This window comes from Cyclopterus lumpus, chromosome 1 (genome assembly GCF_009769545.1).
Source record: "Cyclopterus lumpus isolate fCycLum1 chromosome 1, fCycLum1.pri, whole genome shotgun sequence".
Taxonomy (NCBI): domain Eukaryota; kingdom Metazoa; phylum Chordata; class Actinopteri; order Perciformes; family Cyclopteridae; genus Cyclopterus; species Cyclopterus lumpus.
This window is the reverse complement of record NC_046966.1, coordinates 7,718,743-7,737,914: the sequence shown is the minus strand read 5'-3', so window position 1 is coordinate 7,737,914 and position 19,172 is coordinate 7,718,743. Positions and strand designations below refer to the sequence as shown.

Below are 19,172 nucleotides of genomic sequence, written 5' to 3'. Positions count from 1 at the left end.
GGTAATTCAGACATGGCCGCAAAGGTGCACAATGAAATCCAACCAGTGCACAAAGATGTGGTACTTTTATCTCGCGATACCGACAGCGGTTGCCTTTGACAACGTTGTTGTTTTACCATGGGCGGTGCTTGTACCCGACCGACCAATCACATTTATGAAAAACAGGCTGTATATAAATGACGTCAGGTCTGTTATAAAAAAAAATAAAGTACAAGAAACCCAAGGTAAGCACGTTGCCCATGCTGTTGGCCACATGTAGCTTACGTTTTAAACGAATGTATAGTAACATCAGTAGTTCATGTTATTGCGTCCGATTTGTTGTCGTTCCTCTTCTGAATACCAGCGGGGTTGCGGGTGTATAACGTTACCAGACGTGTGCGACGCGCCACATGGCGTTAGATAACCGGCTTGGCCTCCAGGCGAGCAGCCGGTGAACCGCTAGCGTTAGCTCACACTGATTCACCGCCCAGCTAGCGCGCTAACAGGGGGAGGCGGCCGTTGGTTTTGACGGTTAATTTAACGTTACATTATTCTCTTTTAAAAGGGAGTGTCTCCAATAAGTCTGCTGGAATCGATTGTCTCGTTTAACGGTGAGGAATGTCAGCGGTTAGCGACAACGGAGATCGGCTCACCCAGTTCAAGAACAAGGGGAAAGACGCCAACGTGAGTAACGGACAGCCACACTACCGTGTACGTTCATCGCGGTGCATGCCGTCGTGTGATATTATGTTTTTTTTTTTCAGGAGCTGAGACGAAGAAGAGCCGAAGTCAATGTGGAGTTACGAAAAGCAAAGAAGGATGATCAGATCCTGAAGAGGAGAAACGTCCAGACTCTTCTGGACGACCCGACCTCTCCTCTGCAAGAACCCAACGCACAGGTAGCTAGACAGACCGCGGCTCATCTGTCAGCTCTCCTGCATCCTTTCATGCACTAGTTACTTGATTTGTCTGGGAAGAGGGACGCACCAGAAATAAATACAACTGATTTCCATGTGTTTTCCATGTCTTATATTTGGTTGTATCATTTAGCTAGTTGACCACGAATGAGTTATCTACAGCAGCCTCCATGCCTCACCATACCTTAAGAGAATAAGTCGGGCCAGTTTGAACCCTACAGCCTGATACAACTATGCCTGCTCTGTTTGTACCCAGTGGCCAAAGTTCAATGAGAAACTTGTCCATGTTGAGGGTTATTTTTAACCCCGGTGTTTTGGATAGATGGATAATCTGCTTATTTCCCTTTTTCCCCAGCCTACTGAGCCCTGGTCTTTGGAGGAGATTGTAGAAGGAGTAAACAGCCAGAGTATAGAGTACCAGCTGGAGGCCACGCAGGCAGCCAGGTAAAATCACTTTAAAGACTTTGATGGACAAATGTCGTGGCCACATAACATGTGTTTGCCCATAACTCAAGAATGGATATGCTAGTTATGACTATTTCACACAAACGTCTAATAGGATAAAATAATTAAGTGAAGACATTTGGGACATGTGTGGATGTAAACTGCAATTATACTGGTTGGCAGAGTTATCCAACCAAATGGCAGTGATTCTGGTTTCTCCAGTCTTTCCTCATCTGCAACACTATCTATGTATTATGAGATGTCTCATCACACCAGGTTTCAAACATACTCTTGTGTGGACTTGCTTGTTTTTATTAAGTTGTTCAACTTGATAACCCAACCCTAATCATTACTCTGACATTTAAACAATGCTAAAAGTTAACTTGATCCTTTCCTTGAAGTTACTTTCTCTTTATTAACTCCCAAACTGTTTTTTTTTTTTTGTCCTGGTGTACAGGAGACTCCTCTCCAGAGAAAAGCATCCACCTATTGACCACATCATTGCTGCCAGCCTCATCCCGAGGTTTGTTAGTTTCCTGGCTCTATCTCAATGCCCCCCCATCCAATTTGAGGCAGCTTGGGCCCTGACCAACATCGCCTCGGGTACCTCAGACCAGACCACTGCCGTAGTGGACTGTGGGGCCATCCCAGCCTTCATCAGTCTGGTGGCATCACCCCACACGCACATCAGCGAGCAGGCCATTTGGGCCCTGGGTAACATCGCAGGTATTGTACGCTGATGACATTCGACATCTCTTTGTGTTTGAGTCTCTTGTTTTACTTTTGATGCTCCATTATGTTATGTTCAGATTATTTGCCTCCATAGATGTGTTGTGTGTAACAAGGCTGTCTTGGTCTTTTAGAGGCTTTAATAGTGTGTGTGTGTGTGTGTGTGTGTGTGTGTGTGTGTGTGTGTGTGTGTGTGTGTGTGTGTGTGTGTGTGTGTGTGTGTGTGTGTGAGTGTGTGTGTGTGTGTGTGTGTGTGTGTGTGTGTGTGTGTGTGTGTGTGTGTGTGTGTGTGTGTGTGTGTGTGTGTGTGTGTGTGTGTGTGTGTGTGTGTGTGTGTGTGTGTGTGTGTGTGTGTGTGTGTGTGTGTGTGTGTGTGTGTGTGTGTGTGTGTGTGTGTGTGTGTGTGTGTGTGTGTGTGTGTGTGTGTGTGTGTGTGTGTGTGTGTGTGTGTGTGTGTGTGTGTGTGTGTGTGTGTGTGTGTGTGTGTGTGTGTGTGTGTGTGTGTGTGTGTGTGTGTGTGTGTGTGTGTGTGTGTGTGTGTGTGTGTGTGTGTGTGTGTGTGTGTGTGTGTGTGTGTGTGTGTGTGTGTGTGTGTGTGTGTGTGTGTGTGTGTGTGTGTGTGTGTGTGTGTGTGTGTGTGTGTGTGTGTGTGTGTGTGTGTGTGTGTGTGTGTGTGTGTGTGTGTGTGTGTGTGTGTGTGTGTGTGTGTGTGTGTGTGTGTGTGTGTGTGTGTGTGTGCTCACATCTAGGTGATGGATCCAACTACAGAGACCTAGTGATCTTACAAGGTGGTCTCCATCCACTCCTCGCCCTGATGACAGTCCCTGACCTGTCTATGTTTCCTGTGAGTTTCAAAGTTATTGCGCTGCTGATTTTATGAGACGTTTTAATTTTACAATGCGCTGTGGCCCTGCAGAGCCCTGGCATGTTCTGTTCAAGTATGTACAGCCACATAGTTCATGTCCAGTTGACGGGGACTGCTGTTCACACTGGTTATCAAAATGGCAAGTTTTCTATGGTGGTGGCAAATCAACGGCATCAAGCTCTTCGCCTTCCAAGAACCAATCGGCGATCAGTCGGACCACGAATGAGGCTCTTGGAACAATGGGCTATATTTCTGGGGTTCCAATGTCGCCAGCTGATCTCAGAGTCAAGACTGCCTTTTCTGTGTGCTGCTCATCGTTCACAGTCCGATTAGCGATCACGTGTCATAAGTAGCATATTGACAAGCTAATTTTAAACCGATAAAGTATTGGGGCCAATGCGAGCTGACTCATTTGCTCTCCACATGACCTCTTTATTTGTATTCAAACAAAGCCTGCTCAAACCTGATGTATTAATAGTGCTTGGACTACAAACGGAAAACCGATTCTGCATATGATAACAGAATCAAAGTCACTGTTGCATGGATTGATACATTTCCTTCAAAGATTAGTTGAATTATCACCCTGGCCTAGTTTACCGATGGCTCTTTCCCAGTATCTGTTACTCAATATGTTACTACGATAATCAGATAATGTTGTGAACGTTTGATGTTGTAAAAATAACACTTTGTTCTTTACCCACCATACCAGTCTGGCTACCTGCGCAATGTCACCTGGACGCTGTCCAACCTGTGTCGCAACAAGAACCCCGCCCCTCCTATAAAGGCGGTGCAGGAGATGCTTCCAGCCCTGGTGCGCCTCCTGCACCACGACGACCAGGAGATTCTGGCCGACACCTGTTGGGCCGTGTCCTACCTGACCGACGGCTCCAATGAGAGGATAGAGGTGGTGGTGCAGGCTGGCCTGGTGCCCCGCCTGGTACAGCTGCTCGCCTGTGGGGAGCTCTCCATTGTGGTATGTGTCTCAGTGGAGATTACGGTCATCCATCAGAAGTAGCGGCTCTGTTGATTCTGAATTCATGACGGCGTTGATGAACGTTAAACATAATTGCCTGTTCCATTGGCTCCGAGAGTTTTCCTTTTATGGTCACAAATACCAACATTCTTCAAGAATTTTGTCACAGCCCACACTCGCCTCCTTTTTGGTGTACGTCCTCCTGTATAATTCACCTTTCCCTTTTTTAAAGTTGAAGAAAACAACAAGGTCATATTTTTTTGAACTTGTGTTCTCATTCCTTCTCTCACTTATATTCAGTCCTGTGGTGTGTTGGCTGAGTTTAGGACCAATTACGGTGACAAACAGTCTTTGGTGCAGATGTGCGATGTCGACCATTGTAAATCAAGCTAGTTTTGATGCATTGTGATATGATTGAGATATATGGTGCTGCATTGTCAAATTTAAAACTCACAGAATGCAGGCATCTTATCACATTCATTGTCATCACCATCATTCCGCCTCTATATTTTTTTCTAAATCGTGAACACTAGAGGTGATTGTCTTGCTCTCCTTCACCTCCCAGACTCCAACCCTTCGGTCAGTCGGCAACATTGTGACTGGGACAGACGAGCAGACACAATATGTACTGAATGCAGATGCTCTGGCAACGTTCCCCAGCCTGCTGCGTCACCATAAGCCCAATATCCAGAAGGAGGCAGCTTGGACAGTGTCCAATATCACTGCTGGCAAAAACACCCAGATTCAGGAGGTTATCAATGCTGGACTGATACCCATGCTGGTGGAGATCCTCCAACAGGTCAGAACACAAGAGAGACAGAAAATATAGCTGGTTTGCTATAATAGTCCAAATGAGATCTATTAATAAATCAAGTTATATTGTATAGATTGGTGTGTGTGGTGGGGGGAGTTTCTGCATTTTACTAAATCTCATAGTATATATGTATTCTCTAACTTGATATTACCTGACCAGCACACAGTCCCTTGCCTTTTCCCTCCAACTCTTCTTCCCGGATTATGCATGATTTTCTTATTGTATAAACTACTTTTGTGTCTCTGCTAGTTTAACATCGGCTGTCTTTTCTGTTTAGGGCGACTACAAGACTCAGAGGGAGGCTGTGTGGGCTGTCACCAATTATACCAGTGGTGGAACGGTGGAGCAAGTGGCCTACCTGGTCCACTGCAATGTGCTGGAGCCTCTGCTCAACCTGCTGACGGCCAATGACGGCAAAGTCACCCTGGTCATCCTGGAGGCAATCTACAATATGTTACAGGTACATTGTCAAGAACCTGTGTTTGCTTTGCAGTGGCTCAAGGCAAGCGTGTCTGGTTGGTTCAATCAAAATGCGGCGTGTCAAGTGGATTTCAAACACTTGTCTGACATCGCAAGTGACCTCTGAGGCTTACTGTACAGCCGATCCAGTCATCTTAGTGTTGCATGCACTCAATTCTTTCCATATTCAAATCGCAAATCAAAACCCACCTGTTCAGAACTGCTTTTAATGTGTGACTGTTTGCTCCATGTTTTTATTTATTAGGGTTCGAGCAACTGACTAATTCCCTGTTTGTTTTACCTGTATTTTAGTTATTCTTATTTTTTTAGCTTTTAGGATGTTATGTTTTGTAAAGTGTCTTTGAGTATCACGAAAAGCGCTATATAAATTAAATGCATTATTATTATTATTATTATTATTATTATTATTAGATGGTGGACTACAGCCTATAACTTCAAGAAAGAAAATAATTCAGAAGAAGTACACATTCTTCTGCCAGCAGACATTTCTTTCAGGTCCGGTGGAAATGGGGATTTAAAACTGTGGCTCTCTGAGATTAGGAAACAGGAAGATTTGCTGTATTTAATCTCAGTCTGAATAATGCAGATGGATTCTTGACCGTCAGATTAAAGTGGATGATCACAGGGAACTATTAGTCTTACCGATTTTTATTTATTTATTTTTTCTCCACAGATGGCATACAAAACTGGAGAGATTGAAAAACTCTGCCAAATGATTGAGGAGGTGGGTGGTTTGGACAAGATTGAGGCACTTCAGGCCCATGACAACGAAGCTGTCTACAAATCCTCTCTCAACATCATAGAACGGTTCTTCTCTGAAGGGGTAAGTCTTACTAGTTAACTTGGGTCCCTACAGACTAGCCAAGCAGAAATCATCGCTAACTGTTGTTTATAGTGGAGTTTACACTGGATTTTATTCTGTATCCGTTGGGCTCTGTTTTTGTTTATTTCAAAATGCACAAGTGCTGAATTTGCCAAGACTTTGCCCGAAAAATATCACTCCGTGCAATTGGATAGTTTGCTACAATTGGGACGCTAACCACTCCCTTCAACACAAACGAGGAAATAATTTAAACCAGCAGAGGAAGTATGACTACGTTGTCAATTATTAGATCGCCTGAAGGGGCAACACTCGCCTGAAAGTTCACCATTTAATACTACTCGCAAGTAGACCCTTACTTGGCTGACAGAAACGGTTCTAGTCCACGGAATCTATTTTAATCCATCAAATGATCCTAAAAACATGCAAAGACTTGGTAAATCCTGTAATGCTTCTCTTCTGCTGTCTTTCAGAATGAAAATGATGAATCTGTGGTTCCTGAAGCTACTCCAGAGTCCTATACCTTCCAGATGCCCAATGACCAAAGCACTTTCCAGTTTTAACATACTCAGCCGTCTCTTTGTACCTTGTTGATATTTTTGTATTTTTTTTTTTTTTTAGACATTTCATCCTTGTACGTGACAGTACAAAGACTTAATCTCCAGATTTTCAAAACAAGATTTGTAAATAAATGGTATTCCTGCACAAGTTACTTTTCTGTATGGATTTCTGTTTCATAAATAAACTGCCTCTGTACAGGGCCAGGCGCCTAATGTATTTGTTGAAAAGATGTGAAGGAGGTGCAGTGTTATTGTGAGAAAGAGAATTGGTGTTGATTCTGTCACCACTAGGTGACACTGTGGTCATTCCTTATACTTGTGAAGGCTATATGTTGTAAGTGCCCTGTTTTATTCATGGTACATCATACACTATTTTTATAAATGAAATCTATGTTTTAGTACGTTTGAAATCATTACACTATATGGCCATGATAGCTCATCTTTAGGGTAGGAGCCGAACCGGACTCGGGAGACTTAATGTCAAATTAACTCCCCTCACTGTAGACCTGCAGCTACTTTATCTACCTTCAGAAAAAAAATATCATTATGCGCATTGGTTTAATGTGGAAGAACCTACACATAAACTGTCCTTATGATATTATTTGTTTGCCCCTTGTGGCAAAATCACTGCATATCATGAAATTACATTTACTCAGTAAGATATCTATAATTTACAATGCAGACATTAATCCCCTATAAGCAATTACGCCGATAACTGATTGAACTAGAGTAGTATTAGTCAAAATAATATATTGATATATTTAGGGTAGCCTATACGTTTAAACCACTCAACTATATACATGTATATTCTAACTATTTGCAGAAACTCTCTTGGTTCGTTCGTGCCTACATAAACCGTCCATCTATCCAGATAGATGCCGGATAAAGACCATTTTAAATTCAAAGTAAAATAATGTGACCATTGTACAATCAATTGCAACTAGGTCGATATTACGTAATATTCACATTAAGCTTATGTCTGTTATATTATTATAGTCATAATGAATCATTCATATTTATCGTAGTTAGTATTGGGAAAATGTAGGACATGTTTTATTTTGATAGGTCGTACCGGATGTGCTCATCTCGCCTCCCTGATCCTGTCCACAGTAGCTCGGTCTTCACCATCATCACGACTAACTTCAACTGAAGCAGCACGGACAGAGCAGACGCCTGTCTGGATGGAGGGCAAACCGTCCACTTGATTCGCATCAATACCCGTCGCTCGCGGCGTGAACAGCATTCGGGCACTTATTTAGGATTAGTTATTTTCATTATTTTTTTTTTGAATGAAAGGGGCTCACGTGAGAGTGATATTCCAGCGACGATGATCCCATCATGTTGCAGACACAGTCAGTGTGATCTGCTATGGTGATACTACAAGCTACCCCAAGCTAGCAGAGGGATTGTTTTGGGAGATACCTTTTCGAGACCCGTACGCCGACACATGAATTAGACGCTTTTTGTGAGTTTTCATCAAGCTGGAACACAAAAGGGGATGTCTAGCCAAGGAGTGAGGAGAAACGGCCCAGTGAAGCTGCGGTTGACAGGTAAGCAAACGTAAACCCGCTGCTCCTGCGCCGTTAGCCTGCTAGCCTACCAGGCTAACGTGTGCCGGTGGTACATGTGTATTATGTGTTACACACAATGTTCCCCTCGTATTCCGTCTGTGTGTTTATGTTTTAATCGCATTCAATGAATTATTTGCTGAGCCGAATATAACTCCCGAGGACCTACTGAGCAACCTCGAGAGCCAGTGAGCTCGTTAGCAAACGCCGCTGATTGTGTTGCATCAACCTCGTTAGCTGCTAACGTCAACGCCACTTGGCATCTTTGCTCATAATGAGGTTTCTCTCAAAAGTTAAGCTACATATCAGTAAGTCTGTGATACAGTCCATCTGTCCCGATGGCCCTTCAGTCTAATTCATATGGATATCTTTAACACTTCTTTTAACCGTATCGTCATTGAATCAGTTATTAAGACTGGTCATCTTTTGTGTAGTCATGCATGTTCCGAACATATTTCAGGAGGTAGGAACCTGCTGTGTGGGGCTTCATAATCAGGCTTTAGTGAATGTGGAATCATAAATTACAATGTTTATTTATTTTTTAAGTGGACCATTGCGTTTATATATGTAGAATAAAAGGAATAGCGTACTATCATTACCAAAAAAGCTATTGCTATATATACGATGTGCTACACACATTAATTGCAGTATATGCATTTTGTAACAATGCGCATGCTGAAGCGCTGAGGAGCTGCGATCTGACAGGAGCAAGAGGGCTTTTTGTGTTTAACTTGCATGAATAGATGTATGCAGAAGCCAGATGTCCAGCCATCCACCCCCATCATCGTCTGTAGGGCGCCACATAAAATGATTAATCTGAAAGTGTTCAGAAGGTATAACTGCTGAGCTGAGAACCTAATGTCTCATTATCTGTATTTGGTGCTATTCTATAGGACTTCAAGCTATGCAGAACAACTTTTAATTCCCATAGCATAGAATAACGACAGGTGTTCTATCATGGTATTATTATTGATAGTCATCATATTAAGGGTGTGGAACAGGTTAATTGACCTCTAAACATAGAGTAATACTGTAAAGAGAAATGAGCTCTCAAGCTCTAAAATCTAGCGTGGTCTCCTGCCCAGGGTCTCTTTTTCCCCCCTCCATATGGGGAATGGTTTTAAATGGGCTGCAGTGGTCTTCAGACGGAATCCCAGGAATGTGAAACCTCAGAGAGGAAATGTGAGTCTTTCCCGATTATAGACACATCCTCTGTCTATCCTTTGCAAGAGAGAAAGGATAAGGGAAACTGTGTGTGGGGGGGTGGGGGGTGGGGAGAGAGGTTCATATGGCTGTGAGCGACCAACTGCTTCTCACACAGTGATGATCAGTGATGCTAAGTCTGCGTTTAGACTTTAGAAATCACTAAGTGTTTTATATATGTTTAGTTGTGGCCACGCAATGTCTTAGACCATGTGCAAATAGACCCAACATTGCATTCCAGTCGAAGCCCAGTTTACGTCTGCTATGCGGTTTCTCGTAGGTTTCTTTTCTTTCATTTTTTTCTTTTAAATAAAATTCAATAAAAAAAGATGGATCTTTTGTGCTGGTTGGTGACTTGTGTAATTTGAATGCATCTGATAAATGCAGTTTGTAGCCTCATTGTGGCCATTTCCCAGTCATCATCCCTGTTGGCCACCATATATTTTCTGTAACTGTGAGCCAATCAAAGTAAAACAATGACTGCATCAAATAATAATTATATTATTACTGAATTAGAATTCTGTAACATCATAATACATTTTAAAATGAATAATTTTAGTACATTTCTGAAGGCTTGACCTCCAACTTTGCCAGTTTTCTTCATGTGGCTGCAGGTCCTTGCAGACACACTATCAAGTCTAACCACTGTGCTGTCAATAATAAAGCTTTGATCAATATCCATCTGGGCAGGTTAACCTTGCAGACAAATACATTATTTGCATCTTACTATTTCAGTCACAATAATGACTACTGCACATTATTCCCAATTTTTCTCAGCTGCAGCTTTGTCTTATTAAAAAATAAAAACTGAATTATTGGTACTGCTGATGCAAACTGAAGACCAGCGCTACTCTTTTTAGATCTTGCTGTGTTCTTCACTATGATATAAAATTGGACTGGCTTTGTTCTTTAAATTTCTCCTCCACTAAAATGAAGCTTTTCCTAGATATGAGTCAGCTGAATTTAAAGCGTGCCGCTGTTTTAGTTTGCCACCCTCGCTGGGATTCGTCAAGGCAGTGGATTAGAATTTGCGTAAAGTGGGCTTACACACGCACTGCAGGATTTTGACCGAATTCATCCCCAGTTTAGTCATCCCACACTGCATTCAAATGCCACCTTCTAACTTCTCACAAAAGCATTTTTCAGAGCTCCTCCTTGTGCCTGCAATATTTATCTGGGACAGCTGCTCGTTAAAGCTTAAATTAATAACAAAACAAAAAACATCCTAGCTTGAGTTTGCTTGTATGTGGTGTGTCGTTGTGTCCCCACAGAGCTTGCTGCCAAGCTTGTAAAGGCAAGCCATGTTGGATTTCGAGAGATGTTATTCCTAACACGGCAGGGAACCGACAATTGGTGTAGTTCCCCCTCTGTCTCCTTCTCGGTGAGAGTTGGTGTATGATTTACTGAATTCAAACAGGAACAGGGTGTTTTCTCTTGCTTTCCTTCACTGGATGGAATCTGGATTTTCTCAAAGTGAAGGACATGAGACGTACGAGGGGATGAATCCATCGCTCGCCCCCTTTTTCAAATATGGCCTCTTGGCTCTACGAATCTCCTGTTGGCATGCAGCGAATGACTGGAAGAATCATCTCAGGATTCTTCCAGTTGAGTGTGAGTGCGGGACACACAGGCAAGCAAGGAGGCCCACATGTACATTGTTTATCTTCTCTCATACGGTGTGTGTATTTCTCCCTTACTTTAACATTGGGAAGCTGGTCTCGAGGCCAGTATGCTGGTGATCAGGAGAAAGATCAAGCCTCCGTCCCTGGCCCAGTGTTGGGGCCGACTGCATTTCAGGGAAGTTATCAGGGACCAAGTACAGCTGTGTGGGTCAGCTTGTTTATATGTGCAAGCATGATGTTGTGTGTTCCCAAAACAGAAGACAAACACACAATTTCACGCACACATCAAGTGTGTCGTGGTGATGGTGAGAAACCAACAAGAGTTGTCAAGTTTCCCACACGGCGTAGAGGAACAATTGTTTAAATGGTAATTATGAACTGCCTTTTGGGGATTTTGTTCTTGAACATGTTTTTTAAAAAAAAGAAGGAAATAAATACAATTATTTAGAAATTGTTTTCTCTGTTCGCCCTAATCTGGCAGGTGTGTTCCACACATTCTTTTGTATTTATAATCGGTCTTACTGCTCGTCTCTGACTCACTTCTTCATCCTCACATCAAATGCATATTATTTCTGCTTGCTTGGCCTTCCTGTATGATTTTCAATGAAAGCTGATTACATAGATGATCACATTTAATCAACACATTGTGAGCAGCTGGTCGTGAAGGGACTTGGACTATGCATGTGTGTGATTTATTTGAGTTTTGACAGTTGAAATGTGGACCAGAGTTAGGGATTATGATTCATACGCACACAATGGACCTGAGTCATGCTGTGACGTGTCTGTGTTGTTGCTCTGTTTTATTTATCCCTGGCACCAGTTTAATTTAGGAACAAGCGATGCCTCGAGTCTGGCAGAAAGTGATGTTTGACCTAGTTATGAGGCAATTAATAGACACTGCTCAAAATTATTCCTGCCGAAATCGCCTCTAAAATACTGAGCGTTTCCTAAGGTTTCCCACAGATTTATCCAGCCTACAGTTCTGCTATTCCACATACATTGACAAATATGTGGGGCGGGGGGGGGGGGGGGGGAGAATCATTGCCTTGAAAACATTGCCTGCACCAACAACATTGTTGGTTAGTTGTTGCATTTCAGAAAACTGAACATCTGGTGTCAGGAAAGATGATGGAAGGTAATCTGCTAATGTTGTGCTGCAGCTTCAAACTCGTAGCATAAGGATGAACCCATGTAGAAAGTCACTCATGAACCTGAGCTATTCCGTGTGCACCTCTACTCGCAGTGTGTTGTCTGGGGAGGGCAATGGGCAATTGATCTTTGCAGTCCTCCTCCAGTCTGTTGTAGACGGCATGCACTAATGTATTATATGTTCAAGCTTACATGCTAATTTCCATACTGCTTGCCTCTTTCTAGAAACAGACACTTCCTCTTTGACTTTTCTAAATGTGTCTTTGTGATCATGCGGTGTATCACAATGTTTTACTCGTCGTCTTTAGACATGTGTGAGGGTATAGATGTTTTCGTGTGCGTGTGTGTGTGTTACATTCTTTTTGTTGTTGCCGTTTTGTGTTTATGTGATTCAGCTCAAACTCTTTCCATTTGATCAGCCAAGACCAGAGAGCTGCCCAAACGGGGCATCAGCCCTTCTGTCGTCATTCCGCCATCCATCAGCTCACCTCATGTTCATACTCTTCTCATTTATCATTGTGTCTCTTGTAATATGTTTCCTCTCCTGTTTAAGTCCTCTCTTACTCTTCTCTTTGTCCCCTCCGACATACCTCGCACACAGGTTTAGTTACAGGTTTGTCAAAATGACGGCTAAATTTGAAGATGAGGATAGTGTCCGAGGAAGGGCACCAGAAGTATGGGGTAGCAAGTGGGGAAGGAAGGGGCCAATGGCCAACCCACTTTGCGCCCCTGGTCCGATTTGTTGCACATTGTGGCGTTATTTCTGGTTTCGTCCCGTCACAAGATGGTCTCCAGTTTTTAGGGATGCACCGATTGCAATTTTTTTGTACGATTCAGACATTAAAAAAAAAAAATTTAAAAAAAATGAATTGAATTTCAATGACTCAAACAAATCTAAAAAATGAAAGTTGCTACAGTTTACTGGACAAATGCAATTCATCTGTAAGCATGTGCTTGCATGGCAAATGATGTAGACACAATATATTGTGCAGCCCCAGTGAGAAGTCTGGCACGGGACGGACACCTTCACACTGACGATATGCACTTTTTCCGATCTTAATAGGCTCCATTTAAATGTTAAACGCTGAAGGACATTAGTCTATGCTTAAATCTGTTGCCCTGGGCATTTGAGGCAGGAGGTAGTGGCAGACTCTTTAATAAAGTGTAAACTTGTCTTACTTTTATGGGGTGCCTGCTTCTGTGTAAAAATGCATGGTCTGTGGCATGAGAAATGAGGCTGGTTAAAGACCTTTGTTTCATTTGTAGTGAATAACACGGAGAGGAGTCGTCTGGCTGTGAATGCTGTTATCCTCTCGTGTCAATATTGGGTACTATAGATTAGTCTCTGCACAGTTGTCAAGGAAGGTCTGTCTGTCTGTCTGTCTGTGTGTCTGTCTGTCTGTGTGTCTGTGTCTGTCTGTCTCTCTCTGAATGGCTGCTTGATCCTGCCTCTAGTGTTTGGGGTCACTGTGTTGTGGTGGAGCTCTATACCCAAACTTCCTCCCGCTCTGTTTAGTCTGCATCACAAGCATATACTTCAATGGACCGCACGCACACTACACTATACAGTCCTTCAGTGTTCATGTGGCTCTTTTCATCATATGGAAGCATTTGTATTCACTTTGTCATGCAACTGTTCCAGATGTATTTATCCTTTCACTTATCAGTATATCTGAAAGGAAAAGACAGGGTTTAACGGTTTTCAGATGCCACAGACCACACAAAATGATGTTGCACATTGTGCCTACTTTGTAGTGGAAACGTGAACAATTATCTCTGCTCGTGTGTTAATCCATAACAAGTTTCTATATTTTATTCTCGGATACCTTCATCTTCCCGAGATAAACGAAACCCACTGTTTCTAAATTGGACAATAGCAGGATGGTGAAAGTTTTTGTTTCATTTCATCTAAATGTTAAAAATAAAATCTTTGAGTTATGCAAGTGTATTGCTGTGGTAATGCACTGGAAGATGAAGAATGTCTTTAGTAGAAACTGCACACTTTGATTTCCCTGCTGTGTGATTTACAGAACAGATTATCCTGCCAAGTCTAGCACTTTTTTTTGTCTCCATTGCTTTCCTGCCGAATGCGACTGCATATGACACGCCAGCGCCACACTATCAAGTTCAGGGAATGTGGATGATAAATGAGTGGATGTTTGTGTTTGTTTATGTTATGGGGCTCCTTTTTGTTGTGAGACGACTTAAGTCATTAATGCAGAGAGAAGTTTAGATCGCCACAGTGCTGATACTGATGTAATTCAATAATGCAGGCAAAAAAAGTGAACAAGGAGCTCCGCACAGTTTGTGGTCATCCCAGTTTCTCCTCTGTGCTCATATTTCATGCAGAGGGGGAACCCCTGGGTCTCTGGTGGGTTGAATTATACCCTTTTTTGTTTCATTGATACATTTGTTTTTCGTTGACTTGTGGATTTCCCTACGAGGTTTAGCACATTTAACACGACCACAGCATTGCAGACATACAGGAGCATTGCTTTGGAGATATGTCAGATGTGTGCAGCTGGTAACCCTCTATTAACTCAAGATGGATGCAACTTGATATCTGATCGGCCCGTAATTATTTGTTTTGAAACATTACCGTTAAAAATGACAAATTCCAGCTGGCGTAGCATTTTCAGCCACCGTCTGTGTATCTCGACACAGCGCTGTGTTTCTTAGGAAGAATTTGGCATGTGAGGAGAGACTGACTCGGTAATGAAATCTCGCGGGGCGCTGCCAGTCTCGTAACTCAGCTTTACAGTTCTTACTCATGACCTGCGTTTTACCACGCAACACTGGGAGCTTACATGCTTTCTATTGGACTCAAACCTTTTGTGCATATGATATTTGGCCGAAAAACTTCAGTTCGGCAACAAACGAATTAATTTAATACAAATGACACAATATGTTGATGGAATGCATTTATATTATGTTTTAGTTTTTTATTTACTGCATCACAATATAGCCTATGAATATGGCTTTTCTCTAAGCATTGTGCAACTTTTTAGACTTCGGTCAGCCCTTAGTTTTATCTGCTTTTCAAATTACTTTTGAACTTGGTGGCATCCGCGTACTTCTGAGAAGGAAAATGGAAAGACTGAACACCTCACTGTTGCATAAGAGCCTGTGACTGGAAAGGAGGTGGTCTTCAATATGCAGAATACATTAAACTTTCCAAGTGCTTCAGGAGGATTTTCCTGCAGAATATGGAGAAGAAATATCACCTTTTTCTTTTCATAGGCCAAGAGCATTATTTCTCTCACATAACTTAAATTTGGAACATGTGAAAAGGCAGGTAATTGGTCTACAAATGTGATTTAAAAAAAAAAGTTTTTACTGCAGTGTTTCTCTTGCACTTAACTGCATCCTGCCCGGCCCTCTTCCTTTCACTGCCTGAACTCTCTACCCCACTGCAGTGTCTCCTTAATGTGTGACTTTAATACTGTACAATGTACTTTTCTCTTCAGTTTTCTTTTCTTTTCTTGAACAGGATGTCCTTCCCTCATTTCTCTCTCTTTCCTTCCTCTCCCTCCCTCACCCCCCGGGATCTAGTCCAGACAGCTGACAGAGGACTCCGCCGGTGTGGCTCCAGTTTGGTGTATTTTTCTTTTTTCTTTATCTGTTCTCAACTTGTGATGTACACACACACAAATACACACTTCCGGTAGTGTCCCTCACCACAGTGCAGTACTTAGTATTTGTCAACGTTTGTTTGGGGACTCGAAGGAGTCTGAGAGGATTCCAGGGACCCGAGCAAAGAGCATCATGCAGTGTTGATATAATTTAAATGAAATAAAATGTACTAAACCAACAGACACCAAATCAATACAAATGCTTGTATATGTTAATGTTATTACTTTGCATGGTAATGCAGTTATGTGGCCACGCATGCAAGTCATGCCATTAAAAGGATGTTGTTTGTAGCCTCATGCTCGGCTTCAGTCTCCGTCTTTTTGCAAGAGACTTAGTTGCCTTTAACTTCAGTAGAGCAATGAAAACTGAAACGAGAGGAAACGGCAAAATCTGTTCCTAAAATTAAATAAAAAAATGTAAAAAACTGGAATGCTCTTTATAATAATGAAACAAAACTAAATCAAATTAACTCAACTAGTTTTTGCCTTTTTTGAAGGAATAAAAGGCTTTTTTTAAAACCCAACAGAAGCGGGAAGACTTTAAGGATCACACTTTCCTCCCCCTCACTGTTCTCCTGCTACTGTTTCTGCAGTCAGACTGCCCACCTGTGTGTGTGTGTGTGTGTGTGTGTGTGTCTGGTAGACCACTCGGCATGTCTGCTGTACGCACACGCAAACACACACGCAGACTGACGTTCACTGCCACTCAAATTGCATCCCCCTCTCCAAGTCTGTTTTCAGTGTGGGAGAGAGACAGTCGGAGGACGTGAGTGATTCAGTGGTTTTAATCATGGAGATGAGGATCAAGTTGCTAGGACGGCGCCGGTGTGCCACGCCATCCGTCTCCACTCTTTACATCATCACAATAAGGGCAGGATTTCTGTTTACGAAGGTCCAGAAAGATGAAAGATGACTGCTTCAATGCTTACTATCTTGCGTGAGACACAAAGGCTTTGACTCCTCTTTCACCAACAGTAGACACGTTTGATACTACTACTGAATCGGGGGGAATTAGTCTATTATTTTCAGAGCAATTAAGAGCCCACGAGTGTATGATAGAGACGTTGTTGCATTCTTAAAGGCTGTTCTTCATATTAGGGATTGTCAAAGTTTTGCCAACATTTAGCAAACTGCATGCATGTAATTACAGCTACTTGGCGACAAACTTAGTTTTAATCCGTTTCTTAATATAGCAGTATAAGGGCCTGATCGGTTTCATGAGGCCCAAAGTCAAAGGACGAACAGCGTTCGGCAGAAAACACCGCAACAAGGGCCAACTAGTGCCAGCGGTGCGGGACTCGCTACAAAAAGTGGGATGTTCAGTGCCCTTTTAAAGTTGATAGTTTTTTATGTAACCAATACTAATTTAAGTAATGTCCTCCTGAGGTGTTCAGTTGTTGGATCATTTCAGTCCATATAAACTATTTGGTCACTGTCAGGTTATTGCTGTCTTGTTATAGATGTCCTTCTGTTCCACACAGGACCACTTTCCACCCACAGACAACAAAAAGCCCTGGATTCCACCATCAAACTGTGCCAGGCGTAGCTGCATATTTATGTGTACACAGAGATGAGGAAAACTACTGCAGCCTAAAGTAACCTCTCTCCGTGTCATTCATTCTCAGAGTGACGGGAAAACCAGGCAAACACTGCCCCATCGCTCACACTGCGCTGTCTGCCCTTTTTATCTCCATCTTCACAGTAGCTGCCTGTCTCTCACCATTCTGTCTCACACTTCTAACCACTTGCCTCTGAGGGTTGCTCCTCGCAATCTGCTCTTCTGTCCACAGGATGGTGAATAGAAAAACAGCATAAATAGGGAGATATTAGGTACAACTGGCATTTACTGTAAGTTCTAATGACATTTCACTTCCCCAGTGGCTTGGCCATATTGTACATGTGAACTTTCATATGCCCATATTTACAACACAAGCGCTTTGAGTGGTCGGAAGACTAGAGAAGCACTATACAGGTACAAGTGCGTTAACCCTTTACAGCAGCAGACTGTGTCTATATGGCCCACTATCTGTCTGAGACAACAGCAGACTGTGAATAATTCAGTTTCTTTTCCCTATAGTCTAACTCTCATATTTGCCAGTTCATTCTAGAGATGATTTAATACTATTTCTTCCTTCCTGATACCAATTCTGATACCCAAAACTAATAATGACCAGATTAGTTTTGATCCATAAAAATACAATCCTTTATTTCCCTATTTGAATTGTGTGCTTTTTATGAAGAAAATAACCACTATAGATGACAATAACAAAATACGAGAATAAGAAGGATTATTATTTTTTACATTTTACTCTGACTTCAGACCGGTTGAAATTATTTTTGGGATGGTTGCACAAAGTAAATAGTCTGAAGACTTGTATACCAGCTGCTATAATCATACAACAAAGGGGTATCTGCTAATATGGATCATAATGATGCTGCTGTGATCCAATCCTTACCGTGAGTTTCATGATCCGTTACACCACTAACGGGCACATCGTGCTAACGGTTCCGGTAGCGAGTGTCACGTTTTGTTGTTCCTGTGTAGCGTAAATGAGTTGATAAATTATGATGCCGCCATATCTTATTGGTGCATAGACTCCCGTACAGCAGAAACTCTTCTGCATCTGTGTGATTGAGTCTGAAGCGGAGTTGAAACATGTGGACTGTAGACGACATGGATGTGTGGGTGAAAAAGGTGTGGAAAGGCCAAAGCTTTAAAAAAAAAAAAAAAACTGCAGTTTGAGGAACTTGAACAAGTTCTACACATCTTGACAATAAGTCATATTGAAAACTCTCTGACAAAACACTGAATGCAGAACAATAAATTATTAATGGGGACACTTGTGTTGTTGTTGGCATGGACCACAATACACGAGAGACTGATGGAGGTTTGATTTTATGTTTTTTTACAGTCTTGGCCTGTAGAACTCAAAATATGTCTCTGAGCATAGTAAGTGTGTGTGTGTGTGTGTGTGTGTGTGTGTGTGTGTGTGTGTATGCTTTTGTGGAGTCTACAGTAGAAACCAGTTGTTCAATAGTAGAGTGTCCCTTTTTTGTCCTCAGGTTTGCACCCAAAGTAGGTGTTGGATGCAGAGATAACATGATCTATTACCCAGTGCTTCATCTCTGCCTCTCTCCATCACACCCTCTCCTCTCTATCGCCTCTATGATGCTTTATTTTTCCTCACATATTTCTCAGCCTTCTTTTCTTTTTGGTCCCTATCCTCTCTTCCATCACTGCAGTTCTCCTCTTTTATTGCTCTCTTTTCCTCCTTCGTGTTCTCTAGATCTCCACCTCCCCACCACAACTTCTGAATACTATTTTCCACATGATCATGGTTCTCATCTTCCTCTCCCCCTGTCAGCCCTCATTCCCCTGTTTCTAAGGACTAATTGGGCCCAATACGCACTACAATC

The 19,172-nt window shown here is 42.3% G+C and overlaps 2 protein-coding genes across 2 annotated transcripts in view; both read left to right on the top strand.

Annotated features, from left to right (window-relative positions):
• Positions 1-86: 86 nt before the first annotated feature.
• On the top strand, positions 87-6,729 carry LOC117735097 (importin subunit alpha-1-like). The gene is made up of 11 exons (XM_034539541.1): positions 87-224; positions 545-663; positions 744-878; positions 1,252-1,340; positions 1,798-2,066; positions 2,819-2,913; positions 3,644-3,907; positions 4,473-4,706; positions 4,999-5,181; positions 5,875-6,024; positions 6,495-6,729. The coding sequence occupies exons 2-11, from the start codon at positions 598-600 to the stop codon at positions 6,582-6,584; spliced, it is 1,575 nt and encodes a 524-aa protein (XP_034395432.1). The 5' UTR covers positions 87-224; positions 545-597; the 3' UTR covers positions 6,585-6,729.
• A 975-nt stretch (positions 6,730-7,704) lies between these two features.
• LOC117730300 (E3 ubiquitin-protein ligase SMURF2-like) overlaps positions 7,705-19,172 on the top strand; it is a 51,765-nt gene continuing 40,297 nt past the window's right edge. Inside the window, exon 1 of the mRNA XM_034531885.1 lies at positions 7,705-8,131. Coding sequence (XP_034387776.1) covers positions 8,080-8,131 — 52 coding nt within the window. The 5' untranslated portion in view covers positions 7,705-8,079. The remainder of the gene's footprint in view (positions 8,132-19,172) is intronic.